This window comes from Mustelus asterias, chromosome 9, assembly GCF_964213995.1.
Source record: "Mustelus asterias chromosome 9, sMusAst1.hap1.1, whole genome shotgun sequence".
Lineage (NCBI taxonomy): Eukaryota > Metazoa > Chordata > Chondrichthyes > Carcharhiniformes > Triakidae > Mustelus > Mustelus asterias.
The window spans coordinates 124,732,257-124,756,896 of NC_135809.1; the positions used below are offsets into that span (position 1 = coordinate 124,732,257).

The 24,640-nt window shown below is 44.7% G+C and overlaps 1 protein-coding gene across 1 annotated transcript in view; it reads left to right on the plus strand.

The window, feature by feature from the left end:
- The first annotated feature begins 7,550 nt into the window (after nucleotides 1-7,550).
- prmt3 (protein arginine methyltransferase 3) overlaps nucleotides 7,551-24,640 on the plus strand; it is a 209,185-nt gene continuing 192,095 nt past the window's right edge. The window contains exons 1-4 of the mRNA XM_078220999.1: nucleotides 7,551-7,835; nucleotides 9,647-9,770; nucleotides 20,846-20,928; nucleotides 21,715-21,764. Of these exons, the coding sequence (XP_078077125.1) occupies nucleotides 7,820-7,835; nucleotides 9,647-9,770; nucleotides 20,846-20,928; nucleotides 21,715-21,764 (273 nt within the window). The 5' untranslated portion in view covers nucleotides 7,551-7,819. The remainder of the gene's footprint in view (nucleotides 7,836-9,646; nucleotides 9,771-20,845; nucleotides 20,929-21,714; nucleotides 21,765-24,640) is intronic.

Here is a 24,640-nt window from a genome sequence, read left to right on the forward strand (position 1 = left end):
CCGTAACCCCACATATTTACCCTGCTAATCCCCCTGACACTAGGGTCAATTTAGCACGGCCAATCAACCTAAACCGCACATCTTTGGAGTGTGGGAGGAAACCGGAGTACCCAGAGGAAACTCGCGCAGATACGGGAGAAGTGACCCGAGGCTGGAATTGAACCAGGGTCCCTGGCGCTGTGAGGCAGCAGTGCTGGCCACTGTGCCACCCCCAAGTGGCCTGTGATATTTTTGTGCAGCCAGGAGGAACTCCTTGGCTTCTGAATTCACACAAAAAGTAAATGAACATTTTGTTGATAAGGGTGCCAGTACACATGGGAAGAGGCAGTGGGACAAATAGATCCACTCACATGCTGTGTAAAATTGTAATTGGGTCTTGCACAGATAAAGGGAATTGATTGGATGGGTGTTAGGGAGCAGAGCGTCAAGGTAGATTATGAAGTTAGCCTCGACCTTAACTTTCCGTATTGTTTTGGCATTAGAGTGAGAATAAGGTGTATCGCTCAAGGTATGATTCAATTGACCCATGAGGAAGCTTTTATCAAAACAAATGTTACAGTTAGAATATAACAAAAAGAATTAGCATAACTTTTACCAACTCCAATACTTTAACATGACAAAGTATAATTCTTGATAGTTATCCATCTCTATTGTTCTAATTTAGCACTATTCCCATAGACCTAAATTCCTTCTTCAGTACTAGTTAGCACCAAAAGCGGATACGGTTTTGTGGATGCTGGATTTTCAGCCTTTGAACACCTTTGGATAGAGATCCAGACAGACACCTGACTTCTGATTCTCATACAGCAGACTCTGAGAGAAAGATCCACCCCAATCAACAGGACCTCCGAGAAATAGACATTTCCTGGTAGATTCCAGTCTCTTAAATCCAGAGAGAGAAAAGAGAGGCACTGCTTTCTAACAACTCCAAGCAGCATCTGAGCCTTAGTTCTCTGCGTAAGCCTAGCTCCACCCAGTCACCCTGATTCTTCTGTCACATGACCTAATCAAGTCCTACTCTGCAAAACCCCAGGGGAAAACACGAGGAGCAGCAGAACAACATTCGTTCAGATTAAAACAAACATTCTGGCAATTAGGCAATTAGGAACAGTTATGCTGCTGCAGTAACAATAGAGGATGCCCATTACAGACCAAATGGCACCGTTAATAAGAAAACTGCTAAAATAGATCCTGCACAAGAAACATGACTAAAATACATTTCTTAAAGGCACAGTATCGTCACAATGGCCAAATGAATTTGAGATAGAAGGTGAGTCATAATTTTCCCACAAGGTGCTGTGTTGTTACTCCTATTCTGTCCTTATTAAGTATCATTAGGGTGCTGATGTGCATGGGAAAGTGACCTATCACTTGTTAGCTTGCTCCCAGGGCATCACGATAGTCTTCTGTGAAAGAGTGGGCCAGGATAGCAGGATGTAAAAATTACCAGCCCATTTTTGGACCCCTACTGCCCAGTTCACGTCAAACGGATTTTTTTCTTTCTCCAGTGCCCTGCCTCCTCATCCTGCTGCATGTCAAAATAATCTCATTTGTTCTTAAATATTGCACTCAGAAACCACAGAAAGGGAATTTAATACCATAGAACCCCTACAGTGCAGAAAGAGGCCATTTGGCCCAACCAGCCTGAATTGACTCTCCAACAGAACAGGCCCACACCCCCACCCTATCCCCGTAACCCCACGCATTTACCCTGCTAATCCCCTTAACCTACACATCTAGAGACATTTGGGGGCAATTTAGCATAGCCAATCCACCCAACCTGCACATCTTTGGACTGTCGGAGGAAACCCACACAGACACAGGGAGAACGTGCAAACTCCACACAGTCACTCAAGGCCTGAATCGAATCCAGGTCCTGACGCTGTGAGGCAGCAGTGCTAATTACTGTGCTGCCCCAAATGCAAATGGAAAACCTCTACAAGCATTTCCTAATGTTCCAATTTAAAACAAAAAGTGTGGTTAATCTCTTTATAAATTAGACCTAAAATTAAAATCTAAAGCTTGCATTGTGACATTTATTTAAGACCGGTAATCTTGAAAACAGCACCCTCTGCTGTCCTATGATTTGACTGCACTGCTTTTAACACAACTTTATTGTCAATGATGTTGGATTCAGACAGTTCTGAATGCTGTTTTACATGGTGTGCTCTTTAAACAAAATCCAATATTCTTACACTAACCTTACAAGTAGACAAATAGTGTGTCTATTAATTTGGTGGCACTGTGGTTAGCACTGCTGCCTCACTGCGCCAAAGACGCAGGTTAAATTCTGGCTTTGGGTGACTGTCTGTGTGGAGTCTGCACGTTCTCTCGATGTCTGCGTGGGTTTCCTCCGGGTGCTCCAGTTTCCTCCCACAGTCCAAAGATGTGCGGGATGGGTGGATTAGCCATGCTACATTGCCCCTTATTGTCCCAAGATGTGTACGTTGGTGGAATAGCTATGGTAAATATGTGGGGTTACAGTGATAGGGTGAGAGAGACGGTCTGGGTAAGGTACTCTGGGGGTACAGACTTGTTGGGTCAAATGGCCTCCTGCACTGTAGCGATTCTATGATTCTAATTTGATTTAATTTAATCTGCCCAAGACTGTAAAGAACTGCAAAAGGTCGTGAATGTAACCCAATCCATCATGCAAACCAGCCTCCCATCCATTGACTCTGTCTACACTTCCCGCTGTCTTGGCAAAGCAGTCAGCATAATTAAGGACCCCACCCTGGAATTCTCTCTTCCACCTTTTTCCGTCAGGAAAAAGATACAAAAGTCTGAGGTCACGTACCAACCGACTCAAGAACAGCTTCTTCCCTGCTGCTGTCAGACTTTTGAGGGACTTGCCTTGCATTAAGTTGATCTTTCTCTGCACCCTAGCTATGACTGTAACACTACATTCGGCACTCTCTCGTTTCCTTCTCTATGAACGGTATGCTTTGTCTGTATAGCGTGCAAGAAACAATACTTTTCACTGTATGTTAATACATGTGGCAATAATAAATCAAATCAAAAATCAAATGAAATCAAAAGTATATCATAAGCCAACATTTGAATAACACAATGAAAATAAAGGTTTTATGTGGAAGCAATACCAGATTTTAGTTGATATCAGCAGTGATGATAGGGAGGTCTTGTGGCGCAGTGAGTAACGCCCCTATCTCTGGGACAAAGGGTGGCATGGTGGCACAGTGGTTAAACCCTGCTGCCTCACAGCACCAAGGACCAGAGTTCAATTCCCGGCTTGGGTCACTGTCTGTGTGGAGTCTGCATATTCTCACCCTGTCTGCGTGGGTTTCCTCCCACAGTCCCACAGTATTTGGCTAATCCACCCATCCTGCACATCTTTGGACTGTGGGAGGAAACTGGAGCACCCGGAGGAAACCCATGCAACTGGTTAGTTGCATTGGCTATGCTAAATTCTTCCTCAGTGTACCCCAACAGGCACCAGAGTGTGGCGACTCGGGGATTTTCACAGTAACTTCATTGCAGTGTTAATGAAAGCCTACTAATAAATAAACTTTACAAACTTTACAGAAGCTCCGGTTTCAAGTCACAGAAGGTGCAGGCATAATGTTGATTATCAGCCTATAAATCTGTCCAGTACACCTGATGGGAGGGAGTAAAGAACAGGAGAGTTTCCTGGTCAGCAATGGAATGGTTGCAATGACAAGTTATTGCAGTAGTATGTAAGCACAACAATTATTCCATAATCATGAACCAATCTAATGCAAGTGCATGGCCAGCAGTGCATGGTACCTGAGGGAGGAGGAGCGATGATTAAACTACTAACTTGATGAATCACTACTATTGGTTTGTATCATCATCAAATGTCCAAGCAACGAGTGTGTTAACCATTTAAGTAGTTTTCAAAGCCATCCCCAAGATGCAAAGTTAATAGCATGTCGTAAGTGGTGTAAAATCATTGATGTTTATCTGTTGGCTTTCCATTTGTAACCCAGAGCACAGAAGACAATGTCTTGAATCCTGGGATCTTTGGAGATAAAGATTCTGATGATAGGCTGCCTTGTGTTTGGGTTTCTGATAATTCCAAGGATTGTGAATCCAGTATTTGGCAGATAATGATGTGTGCCTCTTGGTACCTCTTGGTATCGGTACAGAATCTTCAGAATGTTTTTGATTTGATTTGATTTATTATTGTCACATGTATTTGTATACAGTGAAAAGTATTGTTCCTTGTACACTAAACAGACAAAGCATACTGTTCATAGAGAAGGAAAGGAGAGAGTGCAGAATGTAGTGTTACAGTCATAGCTAGGGTGCAGAGAAAGATCAACTTAATACGAGGTAGGTCCATTCAAAAGTCCGATGGCAGCAAGGAAGAAGCTGTTCTTGAGTCAGTTGGTATGTGACCTCAGACTTTTGTATCTTTTTCTCGAAGGAAGAACGTGGAAGACCGGGGTGTGTGGGGTTCCTAATTACACTGGCTGCTTTTCCGAGGCAGCAGGAAGGGTAGACAGTGTCAATGCGTGACAGGCTGGTTTGTGTGATGGATTGGGCTTCGTTCATGAGCTTTTGTAGTTTCTTGCGGTCTTGGGCAGAGCAGGAGCCATACCAAGCTGTGATACAACCAGAAAGAGTGCTTTCTATGGTGCATCTGTAAAGATTGTGTTCACCGTCATACTATAGTGGCACAGATGACTGGGTGGAATTATGAATGAAAATCATATGAGGTTCAACAGGTTTTCTGCGTGGAATTCAAATCCATGATATTGAGGGAAATATTGTAATGCTTACTTTAACCATTAGTTATATAAATAATCTTTCCATTTTACTGCAAAAGATTGGATGATAGTCCGACTGTCCTCTTCACTATTGAATAGCAGCATGGATGGCAAAGTAATTAGCACTGCTATCTCACAGTGCCAGGGACATCGATTCGATTCCAGCCTAGAGTAACTGTCTGTGTGGAGTTCACATGTTCTTCCAGTGTCTGTGTGGATTTCCTCTGGGTGCTCTGGTTTCTTTCCACAGTTCAAAGATATGTAAATTAGGTGGATTGACCATGCTAAATTGTCCCTTGAGGTGTGTAGGTTAGGGAGATTAGTGGGGTAAATATGTGGGGTTACAGAGATGGGACCTGGTTGAAGTCCAAAGATGTGTGGGTTAGGTTGATTGGCCAGGTTAAAAATTGCCCCTTAGAATCCTGAGATGCGTAGGTTAGAGGGATTAGCGGGTACATATGTGGGGGTAGGGTCTGGGTAGGATTGTGGTCGGTGCAGACTCGATGGGCCGAATGGCCTCCTTCTGCACTGTAGGGTTTCTATGATTCTATGGTTTCTATGAAATGCTCTGTCGGAGAGTTGGTTCAGATTTGAATGGGCTGAATGGCCTCCTTCACTATATGGATTCCATGAGAATGATGGCAGTATATTAGAACTCTTGTGTTGGGTTTCACAGAATTACGCAGCGCAACTGTTCTGTGTTCGAAGTTACTTTCCCCATTAGTTCCAATTCTAACTTCCCTGCTTTAGAGTGTGTCTCACCCAAAACTGCTAGCTAGAATGAATGTGATTCGGCCCTCCTCTGACCAGAACGGCAAGAAATACTCTCTTCCACCTTCTTCTGTCGGGAAAAGGATACAAAAGCCTGAGATCATGTACCAACCGACTCAAGAACAGCTTCTTCCCTGCTGCCATCAGACTTTTGATTGGACTTACCTTATATTAAGCTGATCTTTCTCTACATCCTAGCTATGACTGTAACACTATATTTTGCACTCTCTTCTTTCCTCCTGCCCTATGTACCCTATGAATACAGTATGTTTTGTTTGTATAGCGTGCAAGAAACAATACTTCTCAATGTATACTAATAGATGTGACGATAATAAAGCAATCACTGCTCAATGTTATTGGGAGTGATTCTGACATACCTTTATTTATGTAAGCATTCTCCATTTTATGTAGGCTTTATGTAGGCCTTTACTATTAATAGTAACTCCTCATCCTAAAACCGTAGGTCAATGGATCTTTCCATGGTCCGCCGCTCGCCTGCTGTGATTCCCGTGGCTGGGAAACAAAAATTCCTCTCCCATGGAGAGGAACCTCCAGCACTCAGCCCACTCCCGCCTGGTTTCTGCAGCCGGGTACGGCTCACCTCCCAGCTCAATATTCATTTCTGGGCGTATCCGGAAAAGCTGCTTGTATTTATTTAAATATTTATTCCGGCCTCAGGGGTAGGAAAGCGGCAGTAACTTCATTCATAACTTCACTTTTTCACAGCATTTTGCTGTAGAAATGTGACATTTAAATTGAAGTCTCGCCCCAGCTGGAACACATCGGCTGCGAGTAATATTAACATTCATTCTTATAAATTCATCTGCTAATTACAGGCTTGAGGTGTGTACGGTGGCACAGTGTTTGCACTGCTGCATCACAGCGCCAGGGACCCGGGTTCGATTCCGGCCTTGGTCACTGTCTGTGTGGAGTTTGCACGTTCTCCCCGTATCTGCATGAGTTTCCTCCGGCTGCTCCGGCTTCCTCCCACAGTCTAACGATGTGCATGGGTTAGGAGGTGGACCTCCTAATTGATTGACTGGCCATGGTAAAAATGACCCGAGTGTCAGGGGGATTAGCATGGTAAATGTGTGGGGTTATGGGAATAGGCTCTGGGTGGTGGTTGGTACAGACTAGATGGGCTGAGTGGTCTCCTTCTGTACTGTAAGGATTCTATGAGCCTACAACATTAGGAAACCCTATTTTTTTCCAAAAGGGATTCTCATATCCTCAATTCTAAAATGCTTACATTGATTAAGTTGAATCCTATTTATATTGCAGGTGATTCTGGGGGGAAATACATTGCGGAAATGTTTTAATTTCTGAAATGTTATATTTTTTTACCCATTAATGACATCTTGGCGAAGAGATTCTTCTTGCTTTCATGAACTTGGCAGAAAATCCCGAAAGAAAAAAGCTTTGAAAACATTCCCACTCCGTCCAAAAATTGTAGTTTCAAAAAGCATTAAGAGTGTAAAATGTTTTTATCAGGGTACTCTGGAATGAGAAACGAGTCCTTTGAAGGATAAACTAAAGTTATTTTAAAAAGTTTATTAGTGTCACAAGTAGTCTTACATTAACACTGCAATGAAGCTACTGTGAAAATCCCCTCGTCGCCACACTCTGGCACCTGTTCGGGTACACTGAGGGAGAATTTAGCACAGCCAATGTACCTAACCACCATGTCTTTTGGACTGTGGGAGGAAACCAGAGTACCCGGAGGAAACCCATGCAGATACGGGGAGAATGTGCAGACTCCGCACAAACAGCGACTCAAGCTGGGAATCGAACCTGGGTCCCTGGCGCTGTGAGGCAGCAGTGCTAACCACCGTGTTGGTGTGTCGCCCAAACTATGGGCTTAGTTTAATCCTACAAAGGGGTGCTCACAATTCAACGGATCTTGCCCTGCACTTTTTCCATTTAGGAGCTGGGATTCAGAAGATGAAGCTTTCCGCTGATAAAATGTCACTGCTGCTACATATTGGCCATCTCGTTTCGATCCAAACATTGCGAATTCTCAGTGAAAGCACTAGATGGAGCTAAAAAAAAAAGATACTTTTATTTGGATTTTAATCAGAGGCTAATCCTCCTAAGTATTGCGATTGAACAGAAATTTCATGATCAGATCTAAATCCGGATGGAGCACGCCCCGCTGACATAACTAGCTGCATGTCGAGTGTTTGATTTGAAATGTGCACACAATACTTCCTATTCCCTCGAAATGAACCATCCCACTGACCTGGAAGTGAACAGGGCTGGTTGGTGGAGAGATTTCTGATGGACCCTGCAGAGTGAACATGGCTGAACGTCGAGGTAAACACACGTGGATAAGAGAAGGATGAATGAATGAAGAGCGGTGTGAATTGTAACATTGCGGAAGGGGTGTGAATTGTAACATTGCGGAGAGTGTAACAATGTAGCGGGGGTGCTGTGCTCACTCTAGTCTCTGTCGCTGTGAGGTTCGGCTCGATGTGGAGTCAATTAGAGCTGGGCTCTTGCACATTCTGAACCGGACACCGAACGCCACTGTCTTTTAGCCAGTACTTCTGTCGGCGAAGCGCTCCGGGTCGCAATTTTCTGATCATTTCATCTGTTCAGAGAGGGTGACTGTGTGTTTCTTGTGTGTTGACAAAGGATAGATCTTGACAGCATCAGGCGGTGTGTGTTAGGAATGTACATCTAGCACAGGGAGTTAGACCCCAGATTGTAACCTCTTTGGTCGAGGTTTAAGACTCAATGTGGTTCAGTGCCATGACTGTATTTTGGTTTGTAATGCTCACGTGAAACACCTAAAGTAAAGTTTATTTATTAGTGTCACAAGTAGGCTTACATTAACATTGCAATGACGTTACTGTGAAAATCCCCCAGTCGCCACACTCTAGCGCCTGTTCGGGTACACTGAGGGAGAATTTAGCGCAGCCAATTCACCTAACCTGCACATCTTTGGACTGTGGGAGAAACCGGAGCACCCGGAGAAAACCCACACTGACACGGGGAGAACATGCAAACTCCACACAGATGGTGACCCAAGCCGGGAATTGAACCCAGGGCGCTGTAAGGCAGCAGTGCTAACCATTGTGACACCATCCTGGGACATTTCAGTATGTTAGAGGCGCTATAAGAAGTTGTTATTGATTCTTTCAGCTTCTTCATTGTCTATTTCAACATCATTGCTCAATTTGCTTTAGTTTTCAATTAATTTCACCTGCTCACCCACATCTTGACAGCTTATTCCCTTTCTGTGACACAGTGGTTAGCACTGCTGCCTCACAGTGCCAGGGACCCAGGTTCAATTCCAGCTTTGGGTCACTGTGTGGAGTTTGCACGTTCTCCCTGTGTTTGTGTGGATTTCTTTCGGGTGCTCTGGTTTCCTCCCATAATCCAATGGTGTGCTGGTTAGGATTGGCCATGCTAAATTGCCCCTCAGTGTCCCAAAATGTGTAGGTTAGATGGATTAACCATGGTAAATATGTGGGGTTACAGGGATAGGGCAGGGGAGAGGACCTGGATAAGATAGTCTGTGAGAAAACTCGATGGGCCGAACAGCCTCCTTCTGGACTATGCTGTGATTCTGTAGGGATTCTATGGGAGTTGCAGTAGAGCTGTCACACAGTAGGGGTAAGAAGGGGTTCAAGTTTTAAGTTTATTTATTAGTGTCACAGGTAGGCTTACATTAACACTGCAATGAAGTTACTGTGAAAATCCCCTAGCCGCCACACTCCAGCGCCTATTCAGGTACACTGAAGGAGAATTTAGCATGGCCAATGCACCTAACCAGCACGTCTTTCAGACTGTGGGAGGAAACCGGAGCACCCGGAGGAAATGCACACAGACATGGGGAGAACGTGCAGACTCCACACAGACAGTGACTCGAGCCGGGAATCGAACCTTGGTCCCTGGCGCTGTGAGGCAGCAGTGCTAACCACTGTGTCACCGTGCCACCTGCAGCATGCCGGCATGCTGTTTTGTGCACGGCTGTTGTAACATGATTTACAAAGCCCAGTTTTTACTGTGTGCGACTTGTGATCGACCTCATAACTTAACAGCTTTTTGACAAGTTTTCTCTTCTTTTCCCTGATAAACAGAGAAGAATGTCACTGATGTTTTTTTTAACCCTCTGATAGATAGTGAGGATGTTACAGATGAGATGCCTGAACTGTCGGAGATGGACGATGAGGAATGGTGTGACTGGGACGAAGATGAGCAGAGCAAGGAACAAGTACAAATTCGTTGCCTATTTTGTGAGAGGTGCGTTAGCTTTTTACTTTTAAAATTGCATCTTCACTCGCAATCTGATGCTCGAGAAATACGTACATGATATATTTCAAGGTGGTTGGGTAGTTCAGATGGTGAGATATCTTTGCCAAAACTTCTTTTGGCATTTGAGCTTGTCCACTGATGGTGCGAATGAGCTTTTTTGCCTTGCCAGAACGTAGTGAACTGTGGAATAAAGCACCAGGCTCTGGTGGAATGTTTTATCGAAGGTGAAATTTGACATTTTTATTTCTGGGAGAAATTGTATATTTGTCTTGAGCACCAGCCAAGATGTGTATCATAATGTGGTGGGACACAGATGCATAATAGAAGAGTCTCAAGGCGGCACAGTGGTTAGCACTGCTGCCTCACAGCAAGAAGTCTCACAACACCAGGTTAAAGTCCAACAGGTTTATTTGGTAGCAAATACCATAAGCTTTCGGAGCGTGCTGCTCCTTCGTCAGATGGAGTAGTCTCTGTTCTCCAACAGTGCACAGACACAGAAATCAAGTTACAGAATACTAATTAGAATGCAAATCTCTACAGCCAGCCAGGTCTTAAAAGGTACAGATAATGTGGTTGGAGGGAACATTAAACACAGGTTAAAGAGATGTGTATTGTCTCCAGACAGAACAGCTGGTGAGATTATGCAAGACCAGGGGCAAGCTGTGGGGGTTACTGATAATGTGACATAAATCCAACATCCCGGTTTAGGCCGTCCTCATGTCTGCGGAACTTGGCTATCAGTTTCTGCTCAGCGACTCTGCGCTGTCGTGTGTCGTGAAGGTCGCCTTGGAGAACACTTACCTGAAGATCCAAGGCTGAATGCCCGTGACTGCTGAAGTGCTCCCCCACAGGAAGAGAACAGTCTTGCCTGGTGATTGTCGAGCGGTGTTCATTCATCCGTTGTCGTAGTGTCTGCATGGTTTCCCCAATGTACCATGCCTCGGGACATCCTTTCCTGCAGCGTATCAGGTAGACAACGTTGGCCGGCTCACAGCGCCAGGGACTCGGGTTCAATTCCAGCTTCGGGTGACCATCTGTGTGGAGTTTGCACATCCTCCCCTGTGTTCTCGTGGGTTTCGGCCGGGTACTCTGACTTCCTCCCACACTCCATCAGTGTGCTGGTTAGGTGGATTGGCCATGCTAAATTGCCCCTTAGTGTCAGGGGGACTAGCAGGGTGAATGGATGGGGTTTACAGGGTAAGAGCTTGAGGGGTGGCACAGTGGTTAACACTGCTGCCTCACAATACCAGGGACCCGGGTTCAATTCCTAGCTTGGGTCACTGTCTGTGCGGAGTCTGCACGTTCCCTCTGTGTCGGCGTGGGTTTCCTCCAGGTGCTCTAGTTTCCTCCCACAGTTTGAAAGACATGCTGGTTAGGTGCATTGGCAATGCTAAATTCTCCCTCAGTGTACCTGAACAGGCGCCAGAGTGTGGCAACTGGGGGATTTTCACAGGAACTTCATTACAGTGTGAATGTAAGCCTACTTGTGATGCATTTTGGAAGAAATAATGTAGGGAGGAGTTATACAATAAATGGCAGAGTCATCAGGAGTATAGAAACACAGAGGGACCTAGGTGTGCAAGTCCACAAATCCTTGAAGGTGGCAACACAGGTGGAGAAGGTGGTGAAGAAGGCATATGGTATGCTTGCCTTTATAGGACGGGGTATAGAGTATAAAAGCTGGAGTCTGATGATGCAGCTGTATAGAACGCTGGTTAGGCCACATTTGGAGTACTGCGTCCAGTTCTGGTCGCCGCACTACCAGAAGGACGTGGAGGCGTTAGAGAGAGTGCAGAGAAGGTTTACCAGGATGTTGCCTGGTATGGAGGGTCTTAGCTATGAGGAGAGATTGGGTAGACTGGGGTTGTTCTCCTTGGAAAGATGGAGAATGAGGGGAGATCTAATAGAGGTGTACAAGATTATGAAGGGTATAGATAGGGTGAACAGTGGGAAGCTTTTTCCCAGGTCGGAGGTGACGATCACGAGGGGTCACGGGCTCAAGCTGAGAGGGGTGAAGTATAACTCGGATATCAGAGGGACGTTTTTTACACAGAGCGTGGTGGGGGCCTGGAATGCGCTGCCAAGTAGGGTGGTGGAGGCAGGCACGCTGACATCGTTTAAGACTTACCTGGATAGTCACATGAGCAGCCTGGGAATGGAGGGATACAAATGATTGGTCTAGTTGGACCAAGGAGCGGCACAGGCTTGGAGGGCCGAAGGGCCTGTTTCCTGTGCTGTACTGTTCTTTGTTCTTTGTTCTTTGACACTAATAAAACAAATTTTAAAAACTGGTAGGATTAATGTCGGTGCAGGCTTGATGGGCAGAATGGCCTCTTTCTGCACTGTAGGCATTCTGTGATTGTATGATGATAATCTAAACCATGCTTAGACATGACCCTAGATTTAATTGAAAAATAAACCTGTATTTTAATAGTTGTATTACAAGCAGAATAAAATGCTGACTGTTCCCTTTAACTGAAATACCAATGATGGTCAGTAATCCTGATTAAGGTTTGTCAAAACTAAGCACATCTCTAAGCAAAGCAACAATGCAAAAGCCTGACAGCAGCAGGGAAGAAGCTGTTCTTGAGTCGGTTATAATGTGACCTCAGACTTTTGTATCTTTTTCCCAACAGAAGAAGGTGGAAGGGAGAATGTCCGGGGTGGGTGGGGTCCATGATTATGCCGGCTGCTTTTCCGAGGCAGCGGGAAGTGTAGACAGAGTCAATGGATGGGAGGCTGGTTTGAGTGATGGACTGGGCTTCGTTCACGACCCTTTGTAATTACTTGCGTTCTTGGACCGAGCAGGAGCTATACCAAGCTCTGATACAACCAAAAATAATGCTTTCTATGGTGCATCTGTAGAAGTTGGTGAGAGTTATAGCGGACATGCCAAATTTCCTTCGTCTCCTGAGAAAGTAGAGGTGTTGGTTGGTGGGCTTTCTTAACTATAGCATCCGCGTGGAGGGACCAGGACAGACTGTTGGTGATCCGGACACCTAAAATTTCAAGCTTTTGATCATTTCTACTTCGTCCCTATTAATGTAGACAGGGGCATGTCCTCCACTACACTTCCTGAAGTCAATGACAATCTCCTTTGTTTTGTTGACATTGAGGGAGAGATTATTGTTGTCGCTCCACTTGTCCTCAACACCAAACATTTAAGAACTGTGAAATTAGTTATTTTCAAATAACTTTTTAAAAATCTTCAGAAGACTGATGCCAAGAATGCAAATTTCATCAAATAAAATGCATCAGGCTCCAAAAATAGCCTACCACAGAAAGAAGGCAACCCCATTCCAAAACGAGAAAGTTATTGTAAAAGAAACAACAGAAACCTGGTCATGTTTCTCCACAATAAACTACCCCACCTCCATCCCACCCTCCTTCCTCCACTACCAAACTTCTGCAGGCCCCTGTGGCCCCTTCAGGTGGACATATTGTTTGCGGGGAAGAAGGGGTGTTTAACCACATCTCACTACACTCAGTCAGGGCACAGCATCCCTCTCAAGTTGCACATTGCACAGAGAGGGGGGAAAAAAATAACATTGTTACGATGGGTGGAGTGGCTGGGATTGCGTGTGTAATAATTAAGTGCATGGCACATAGTGGGATGTTTTGCGGCTGCATAGGCATATAGCTTAGATGGCACATGGGTGCAGAGGTGAGTCTAATTCAGAGCGGAGATGCGATTTGATGCCCTGCTGTAGTAGAACCTGCCTGAGTCTCTTCAGAACTCTGCAGTGAAATTATTTTTCTGCTGAGCAGACAAGAGGTCCATCTGAAGGATGGGGAGAGACAAGCTATTTATCTCTCATCTCAACGTTATTGGTTACAACACATCCACAGAGGCTGCCATTTGTAGATTTAGAATCTATGTCTCATCGGAGATTCTGGACTTTAGCTGACAGATTTCCAAATATACTTCAAGAATTTGACCGATCATGGAACAGCTGGAAAATGACATACCAAATAGCAAATGATAATGATTCCAAGGGAAAGTAATGAATTCTGTGTTGAGTCGTATATACTTTTAACGTGATGTGTAGTCGTACCGTATCCAGACCTAGGGTTAGCGTGCTTCTGCCATTGCTTAAAGCAGAATAGTTATGCTTGAAGTTCATACATCTAGAAACATCCTAAAGCCCCTTTGCCTCCCCTCTGGAGGCAATGGCCTGGTGCTATTATTGCGAGACTATTAATCCAGAAACTCAGCTGATGTTCTGGGAACCTGGGTTCGAATCCCACCACAGCAGATGGTGCAATTTGAATTCAATAAAAAATATTTGGAATTAAGAATCTATTGATGACCAAGAAACCATTGTCGATTCTCAGTAAACCTCATCTGGTTCACTTTAGGGAAGGAAATCTTCCGTCCTTATTTGGTCTGCCCTATATGTGACTCCAGAGCCACAGAAATGAGGTTGACTCTCAACTGCCCTCTGAAATGGCTGAGTCAAGGGATGGATAACTAGGGATGGACAATAGATGCTGGCCGGCCAGCGACGCCCATGTCCCACGAATGAATATAAAAAAAGAGTAGCTAATTGTTTCTTAAATGATTTCTTGTCTTTTTCCTGCACTACTCAATCTAGAATTTTATCCCACTTGTTAGTCAATCGCTCTTGCTTTCAATTGTCATGTACAGTAAAGGCATGACCTACCCATAACCTTTTAATAGTCAGTGTGGAATCTTCTTGAGCTGGCTTTTATTTTATAAAATGCTGCAAAAGATGGCTGTCATGAGTCACCTGACTTGGACTGTGGATTCAAACTACCACACTGCCTTGAAAGGGCAAAAGGTCACATCCAGACTAAAATTCCATTGCTCATCTCCTGAAACCATCCAAAATATGTTTCCTGACTTGAATGGGTTGTTCTGAAACCAGGACAGTGATGGGTTTTTTTTTGAGAGAGTTGTCTCCTTGGTGAGTGCCAGCAAACAATAGCCAGGTTTTGGCCAATCCATTGAAACACACTATCTTTGGAAACGGGGATAGGGAAGCCATGTGGTATGGCAGCCATATTGGTTGGCCAGCCATCCTTTTAATTGAAAGTGTTGTCTGCAAGACATAACAACTGCAAACAACAGCAGCAGGAGAGAGAGCAGCAACATCTATGTCTTCATATCTGGAGACTGCAGCATCGTGAGGTCTCCAAGTCTGTTCTTTTTCAAGTTCACCAGTACAGAAAACCAACTGCCTGCTAACAAGACATGTACTAACTTTGTGGCCTGCAGAAAGTCCATCACGCCGACAGAATCCTGCAACATTTCTGCTCCTGGACTTCATCTATTGACACTTCAGGAGTGAAGAATGTGTTCTCCAAGCCAAGCCAATCACTTGAATTGCAAACTTTTCTTTTGCTCATAACCTGTAGAATTGCACTATTCTCTTGAACTCACCTCCTGACTCTCCAGAGCCTATCCACCATCTACAAGGCACATGTCAGGAGTGTGATGGAATACTCCCCACTTGCCAGGTTGGATGCAGCTCCAACAACACTCAAGAAGCTTGACACCATCCACAATAAAGCAGCACGCTTATTTGGCACCACATCTACAAACATTCAATCCCTCTACCACCGACGCTCAGTAGCAGCAGTGTGTACTATCTGCAAGATGCACTGCAGCAATTCACCAGAGATCCTTAGACAGCACCTTCCAAACCCACGACCACTTCCATCTAGAAGGACAAGGGGCAGCAGATAAATGGGAACACCACCACCTTCAAGCTCCCCTCCAAGCCACTCACCATCCTGACTTGGAAGTACATCGCCGTTCCTTTGTGGTTGCTGGATCAAAATCCTGGAATTCCCTCCCTAACGGCATTGTGGGTCAATCCACAGATCATGGACTGCAGCGATTCAAGAAGGCAGCTCATCACCACCTTCTCAAGGGCAACTAGGGATGGGCAATAAATGCTGGCCTAGCCAGTGACACCCATGTCCCACGAATGAATAAAACAAAAGAATGAATAAAAAAAAACTGTATTTTCCTTGAGTGTGAGTGGGTGAATGATTGACATTGTGTAATATTTTTGGGGTGAATGCATGAAGAAATAATCTTCTATTTAAACTCAACATAAGCTTGCTGCTGATCACATATTTAATTGTTCATACATTCAGGGGTTAAGAAGCACACACACCTTTTTCAGAAAACAGGCTGATTATGGGCAGTAAGGGAAGGAACGGGGTTTCTGTTCTCTCTCATCCCTTCTCAGAAAAATGAAGAAAAATTTCCTTATAACAGTCCAAATATGATCTGCTACTAATTTGAGCTTGAGTCCCCTTTCCATATTTTTTTTATATCATTCACTTCACATAATGATATATATCTATGGATATCTCACAGATGCCTGCCATCTACGCTAAAAATGTTTCCGAGCATCTGTCAGAACACAGGCCACAACTCACAACACTTAAGAAGCATTTAAATGAGCACTTGAAATGCCATAGCGTACAAGGCTACGGACCAAGCGCCGAAAAATGGGATAAGAATAGATAGGTGCTTGATGGCTGGTGCAGCCATGATGGGCTGAAGGGCCTGTAAAGCTCTATGACCCCTCTACTAGGGGTCAGCAGTGTGGATCCATGGTACTTGAATCTCGGCCTTGATTCTTGTCAGCTAGAACTGGTTGTGGTACACAGGGGGCAATCTGATACAAGCTTCACCGTGTACCTTGGCTGGCTGTTGTGTTGATTGCTGTTCTGTACTGGTTGGATATCTTTAGCATTGAGGCAACTAAGATCCCAAGTCTGTCTCCAGTTTGCATTTAGCTATTTTCTGACACCATTCATGGAGTACCTATCTTAATTATTTTATCTGCCTACTTATAAATTCTATCGAAAACATTCAGGAATTTCTGAGTTGTTTAGTTTACTTTATTTATTAGTGTCACGTATAGACTTACATTAAGACTGCAATGAGGTTACTGTGAAAATCCCCTAGTCGCCACACTGCAGTGCCTGTTCGGGTACACTGAGGGAAAATTTAGCATGGCCAATGCACCCTAACCAGTATGTTTTTCGGACTGTGGGAGGAGACTGGAGCACCTAGAGGAAACCCACGCAGACACGGGGAGAACATGCAAGCTCAACACAGACAGTGACCCAAGCTGGGAATTGAACCTTAGTCCCTGGAGCTGTGAGGCCGCAGTGCTAACCACCGTGCTGCCTCTAATTCCACTGTCCCTCTTTGTTTAACCACTTAGCATTATGTTTCTGAATCCAGGTAATTCATGCTAACTGGAAATAATGGAACATCCAATATATGAACACTGAGGACACCGTATCAAATTTACCCTCACACCTGCCCACTGTCTGGAGGTCAAGAGACAGGTTGAGGAGATAAGTCAGGCTGGATCTCCTCTCTATTTCTGATTCCATGTTGACAGTTTCTGGATTCTTCTTGTACATATGATCCTTAAGTTCACATCTGACCATCCCTTCTATTATTTAACATTAGTATAGGCATAAGACTAATTGTATTGCATGACTACAATCATGGTAGTCATGCGGCATGGTAGCACAGTGGTTAGCACTGCTGCTTCACAGCTCCAGGGACCTGGGTTCGATTCCCAGCTTGGGCCACTGTCTGTGCGGAGTTTGCACATTCTCCTCATGTCTGTGTGGGTTTCCTCCGAATGCTCTGGTTTCCTCCCACAATCCAAAGATGTGCGGGTTAGGTTGATTGGTCATGCTAAAATTGCCCCTTCCTGAGATGCGTAGGTTAGAGGGATTAGCGGGTAAATGTGTCGGGATATGGGGGTGGGGCCCCTGGATGGGATTGTGGTCGGTGCAGACTCGATGGGCCAAATGGCCTCTTTCTGCACTGTAGGGTTTCTATGATTCTATGAATGTGCACAGTTTATCTCTGCTTGTATAATTAAGGACTTACCAGCCTTGGAGGGAATGTAAGACTATAATAAGAACATATGAAATAGCAGCAGGAGTAGGTGATAAAGCCCCTCAATCTTGCTCCACCATTTATTTAGACCATGGCTCATTGATTAAGGCAAAATGCTGCAGATGCTGGAATCTGAAATAAAAACAAAATGCTGGAAAATCTCAGCAGGTCTGACAGCATTTGTGGAGAGCAAATAGAGCCAACGTTTCAAGTCAGGGTCTGACTTGAAATATTAGCTCTATTCTCTCTCCAGTAATGCTGTCAGACATAGCTGATTGATCCAGGCCTCAATCCCACTTTCCCACTTATTTTCCATACCCTTGATTCCCTCCCTATTCTTGTTGAAGGTAGTTATTATCTGCTACTTAGTGGAGTGAGTGTTACTTGCCACTTGTACTTACATACCCGACTGTTACCCATGTCTTGCTGCATGTGGACACTGGCTGCTTCAACATTGGGGCAGTTGTAAATGGAACTGAACACTGCAATCAGCAGCGAACATTTGCACCTTTGACCTTGTGATGGAGGGTAGACCATTGATGAAACAACTAAAGGTGGTTTGGCTGAGGGCATTCTGTAGGACAGAAAAGATTCATGAAAATGTCTCGAGGGCATTGTTCCGTATTGTGGCCTTTCTTGTTGTGTGTTTTACAGTTTAATAAACATGTTTTCTTTGAATGATTACAACAGTGCTGAATCTTGCCTTTCTGGTTTGCATATCTTTCCTCACATTATATCAAATTGCAAAATAAACAATTAAGGAGCAGCATTCCAAATCATCCTTCTGGTTTTTGGGATACTGTTATCACTGATTTCTTACAAGCTAACCACAGGAGAATCAGTACAGGTTAGGATCACTTGCATTCAAGCATATGCAGGGAGTGCACTACTTCAGAGGATTCTGAAGCAGACTCTGATGTTTACATGAAGGCTGCCTATATTTATATCATGCTTTGCACACGCACAGATGTTGTTTAAATGTCAATCTAACAATACATATAGGTTTTACCACAACAGGCACATCTTGTAGTCATCACATTTAACCTTGTCGTTGTTGCAGAGGCTTCCAGTTTATCTTTGTATGTCTACCCCGCTATCTCAAGTGCTGTGCTTAATGTCTGATTCCAAAACCTCATTATTGCTGAAAAGATCAACTTGTACAGTTCTGCCAGGCTCTTGCAGTTCAAACTTTTGCGGACTTTAAACTGGACAAGGTGCTAACCTTTGTAAGAGAGAAGGAAGCTGATTTTCTATTGTTTCTTATTAATTGTTAATTCTTAAATTTCACTACATAATCATATTAAAACATCAACATTTTGTCATTCTTATTCCCTCACCCCCAACAGATACTTTTGCATCTAACATCACGGGGTTCTTAACAGAATCTTTACTGACTTTTTAAAATTCATTCTTGGTACATGGGAATCGCTGGCTGGCCAGCATTTATTGTGTGGAGATGCCGGCGTTGGACTGGGGTAAACACAGTAAGGAGTCTCACAACACCAGGTTAAAGTCCAACAGGTTTATTTGGTAGCAAACGCCACTAGCTTTCGGAGCGCTGCTCCTTTGTCAGATGGAGTGGAAACCTGCTCTCAAACAGGGCACAGAGACACAGATCAAGTTACAGAATACTGATTAGAATGTGAATCTCTACAACCAACCAGGTCTTAAAGATACAGACAATGTGAGTGGAGGGAGCATTAAGCACAGGTTAAAGAGATGTGTATTGTCTCCAGACAGGACAGCCAGTGAGATTCTGCAAGTCCAGCAGGCAAGCTATGGGGGTTACTGATAGTGTGACATAAACCCAACATCCCGGTTTAGACCGTCCTCATGTGTGCGGAACTTGGCTATCAGTTTCTGCTCAGCGACTCTGCGCTGTCGTGTGTCGTGAAGGCCGCCTTGGAGAACGCTTACCCGAAGATCAGAGGCTGAATGCCCGTGACTGCTGAAGTGCTCCCCCACAGGAAGAGAACAGTCTTGCCTGGTGATTGTCGAGCGGTGTTCATTCATCCGTTGTTGTAGCATCTGCATGGTTTCATGGTACATTGGGGAAACCATGCAGACGCTACGACAATGGATGAATGAACACCACTCGACAATCACCAGGCAGACGCTACGACAATGGATGAATGAACACCACTCGACAATCACCTGTGGGGGAGCACTTCAGCGGTCATGGGCATTCAGCCTCTGATCTTCGGGTAAGCGTTCTCCAAGGCAGCCTTCACGACGCACGACAGCGCAGAAACTGATAGCCAAGTTCCGCACACATGAGGACGGCCTAAACCGGGATGTTGGGTTTATGTCACACTATCAGTAACCCCCACAGCTTGCCTGCTGGATTTGCAGAATCTCACTGGCTGTCCTGTCTGGAGACAATAAACATCTCTTTAACCTGTGCTTAATGCTCCCTCCACTCACGTTGTCTGTATCTTTAAGACCTGGTTGGTTGTAGAGATTCGCATTCTAATCAGTATTCTGTAACTTGATTTTGTGTCTCTGTGCCCTGCTTGAGAGCAGATTTCCACTCCATTTGACGAAGGAGCAGCGCTCCGAAAACTAGTGGCGTTTGCTACCAAATAAACCTGTTGGACTTTAACCTGGTGTTGTTAGACTCCTTACAGCATTTATTGCCCATCCCTAGTTGCACTTGGAGGGCAGTTAAGAGTCAACCAAATTGCTGTGGCTCTGGAGTCAATGTAGCCCAGACCAGATAAGGATGGAGGATTTCCTTCCCTAAAGGACATTAGTGAACCAGCTGGGTTTTTCCAACAATCGACAATGGTTGCATAGTCATCAGTAGATTCTTAATTCCAGATATTGTTTTATTGAATTCAAATTCCACCATCGCTGTGGCGGGATTCGAACCCGAGTCCTCAGAACATTTGGAGTTTTTGGATTAATAGTCTAGCGATAATACCACTAGGCCATCACCCCTCCCCTTAAATCAGCTCATACTTGACCAAATGCTCAGCCACTCTGCCTCGGAATCAGAAAACTGGGAAGGAAATATAGGAGAACAATAACATCTCCTTGTTGATGGATTTCATGATGGCTGAGATGTCAAATGTTGCAGTTAAATGTGATAATTAATCTCAATGTTTCTCACAATGTTAAACACATCAGTAAATGAAATTTTGTTTTCTGCAAACAGGTTATTCCTTTCAGCCCAGGCTACCTTTTCTCATTGTACAGCAGAGCATCAGGTTGATATGACCCAAATAGTCTACAAACATGGTAAGTCAAACTTCAGTTCATAGAATCTGCAGCATGGAATCAGGCCCTTCGGCCCAAACTGGCCCATGCCGACAAAATGCCCATCTAAGCTAACCCCATTTTCCTGCATTTGGCCCATATCCCTCTAAACCTTTTCTATCCATGTCGCTGTCCAAATGTCTTTTAAATGTTGTCAATGTCCCTGCCTCAACCACTTCCTCCGGCAGCTCATTCCACACACGTACCACCCTCTGTGTAAAAGAGTTGCTCCTCAGGTTCCCATTAATTTTTTCCCCTCTTAACTTAAACCTATGCCCTCTATTTTTCGATTCCCCAACCCTGGGACAAAAGACTGAGTGCATTAACCCTATCCATGCCTCTCATGATCTTATACACATCGATAAGATCACCCCTCAGTCTCCGAAGCTCCAAAGAAAAAAGTCCTAGCCTGTCCAATCTCTCCCTATAACTTGAGTCCTGGCACCATCCTTGTAAATCTCTTCTGCACTCTCTCCAGTTTAATAACATCTTTCCTATAGCAAGGCGAACAAAACTGAACACAATACTCCAGGTGTGGTGGTCTCCAATCTCCAATGACCATCTCCAGGCCTCACCAACGTCCCGTACAACTGCAACATTTGTTGTAACATTTACACAGATAGTGGTACGTTTGGTGTCATCATGCTTTCCATATTTAAAATATTTTTTTCACAAAATAGGTAAATATACAGTCTATCATTTGTTTTGCTCTAATATTGAATTCCTTTGTCTGTTTTGGCATTAACAGGAAATATAATTCTTTTTCAGGTCTCGATTGTTATGGATTCATCAAGCTTGTTAATTTTATTAGAATCACAGTAAGTTTTGATGAGTATGAAAATTATTTTCTGTCTATTTTTCTTTATCTTTTATGATGAACTCATTTTGGACATTCCTTATAGACTGTTCCACAAAGCACAAACTGTCATAGGATCATAGAATCTCTACAGTGCTGAAGAGGCCATTTGGCCCATCCAGTCTGCACTGACTCTCTGACAGAGTATCTTACCCAGGCCCTCTCTCTCACCCTATCCTTGCAAGCCCAAACAATTGCCATCCATCTAACCTATACATCTTCGGGCACTCGGGCAAGTTAGCATGGCCAATCCACCTAACCGGCACATTTTTGGACTGTGGGAGTAAACTGGAGCACCCGGAGGAAACCCATGCAGACACGAGGAGAACATGCAGACTCTGCACAGACAGTGTCCCAAGCCGGGAATTGAACCTGTGTCCCTGGCACTGTGAGGCAGCAATGCTAACCACTGTGCCAAAGACCTGGACAATATCTGGCTTGAGCTGACAAGTGGCAAATGACATTTGCGCCATTAAAGTGCCAGGCATTGACCATTCCCAACAAGAGAGGATTTAATCATCACCCCTTGATATTCAAAGGCATTGCCATCACTGAATCTCCACCATCAACATCCTGAGGGTTACCATTGACTAGAAACTGAACAGTCCTAGCCACATAAATACTGTGGTTAAAAGAGCAGGTCAGAGGGTAGGAATACTGTGGCGAGTAACTCACCTCCTGAACTCCTAAACCCGTTCACCATCTACAAGGCACAAGTCAGGAGTGTGATGGAATACTCCCCACTTGCTTGGATGGGTGCAGCTCCAACAACACTCAAGAACCTCGACACCATCCAGGACAAAGCAGCCCGCTTGATTGATACCTCTTCCACAAGCATTCACTCCCCCTACCACCGAGGAACAGTGGGAACAGTGTGCACCATTTACAAAATGCACTGCAGGAACTCACAGTGCTCTGAGGCAACACCTTCCAGACCCATGACTGCTACCATCAAGAAGGACAAGGACAGCAAATATATGAGGACACCACCACCTGAGGAGGTTCCTCTCCAGCCACTCACCATCCTGACTTGGAACTATATTGCCATTCCTTCAGTGTCGCTGGGTCTATGGACGGCACGGTGGCACAGTGGTTAGCACTGCTGCCTCACAGTGCCAGGGACCCGGGTTTGATTCCCGGCTTGGGTCACTGTCTGTGTGGGGTTTGCATGTTCTCCCTGTGTCTGCGTGGGTTTCCTCTGGGTGATCCAGTTTCCTCCCACAGTCCAAAGGTGTGAGGGTTAGGTGGATTGGCCATGCTAAATTGTCCTTTAGTGTCAGGGGGACTAGCTGGGGTGAATGTGTGGGGTTGTGAGGGTTGGGGCCTGGATGGGATTGTGGTCGATGCAGACTCGATGGGCCGAATGGCCTTCTTCTGCACTGTAGGATTTTATGATATTCTAAATCCTTGACCTCCATCCCTAACAGCACCTTGGTTGCACCTACACTACATAACCTGCAGTGGTGAAAGAAGGCAGCTCCACACCTCCAGGGCAATTCGGAATGGTCGATAAATGCTGGCCTAACCAGTGATGTCCATCCCATAAATGAATTGTTTAAAAAAAATCACTAATCCCGAACAAAATCCTACATGTTAAAGATCATAATACTGATTGTTGCTGTGTGAAATCTGGCAAGATTAACTTGGCTTTGTTTAGTGCTGACCAGCGAAGAATCCACAATCAGACAGAACAGTGTCTGCTTGGATCAGGAATTTTATATATTGGAGTGGAATTGTGGACAGGTCCACAATTGTATTCAAACACTCTGAACATCATACTCTAAATGCTTGACGTTATCCAAAGATGTTCAGTTGTAAACACATTGTAGGCAACATCATTTCATTACTATTAGTCTTGGTAGTTTAGTTTATTTAGTTTATTTTTTTAGTGTCACAAGTAGGCTTCATTAACACCGTAATGAAGTTACTGTGGAAATCCCCTAGTCGCCACACACCGGCGCCTATTCAGGTACACTGAGGGAGAACTTAGCATGGCCAATGCACCTAATCAGCACGCCTTTCGGACTGTGGGAGGAAACCGGAGCACCCGGAGGAAACCCACGCGGACACGGGGAGAGCATGTAGACGCTGCACAGACAGTGACCCAAGTCAAGAATCGAACCCGGGTTCCTGGCGCTGTGAGGCAGCAATGCTAATCACTGTGCCACCGTGCCGCCTGTGGTAAATAATGTATGTGCGAGACTTTGGTTTCTTAACCCAAGGACAGACATAATAGCGCTCGAAAGAGTGTGACAGACGTTCACTGGACTGGTTTCTGGGAGGAGGTGATCGTCTTGCGAGGAGCAATTGAGTAGACTAGGCCTGTATTTCCTTGAGAGGTGATGTATTTGGAACATAAAATTCTTAAGGGGCTTGATTGGTTGGATGCTGAAAAATATTTCCCCTGCCTGTAGAATTTGCAATACAATGTCACAGTCTCAGAATGAGGGGTCCACCATTTTGGACCGAGATGAGCAAGAATTTGAGCGTTGTGAATCTTTGGAATTCTCCACCCTGGAGAGCTCAGGCGTTGAGTATGTTCAAGAGTATGTGGTTCATAGATGTTCACGAAGATAACCTGGGGATAATGCAGGAAGGTGGAATTGGGCTCAAAGACTGGCCATGATCTTACTGAATGGCGGAGCAGGCTCCAGGGGCCATTTGGCCCACACCTGCTACTTCTTAGGTTCTTGTAATGGCCTATTGATTGATTAAAAGCAAAATACTGCGGATGCTGGCAATCCTTCTTCCTCTCTTCCATTTTTCCACTTCTCCATTCCCTCTCTCCTTGCCAGCTGTCCCTTCATGCCACTGCCTTAACCATCTGTACCTCTGTTC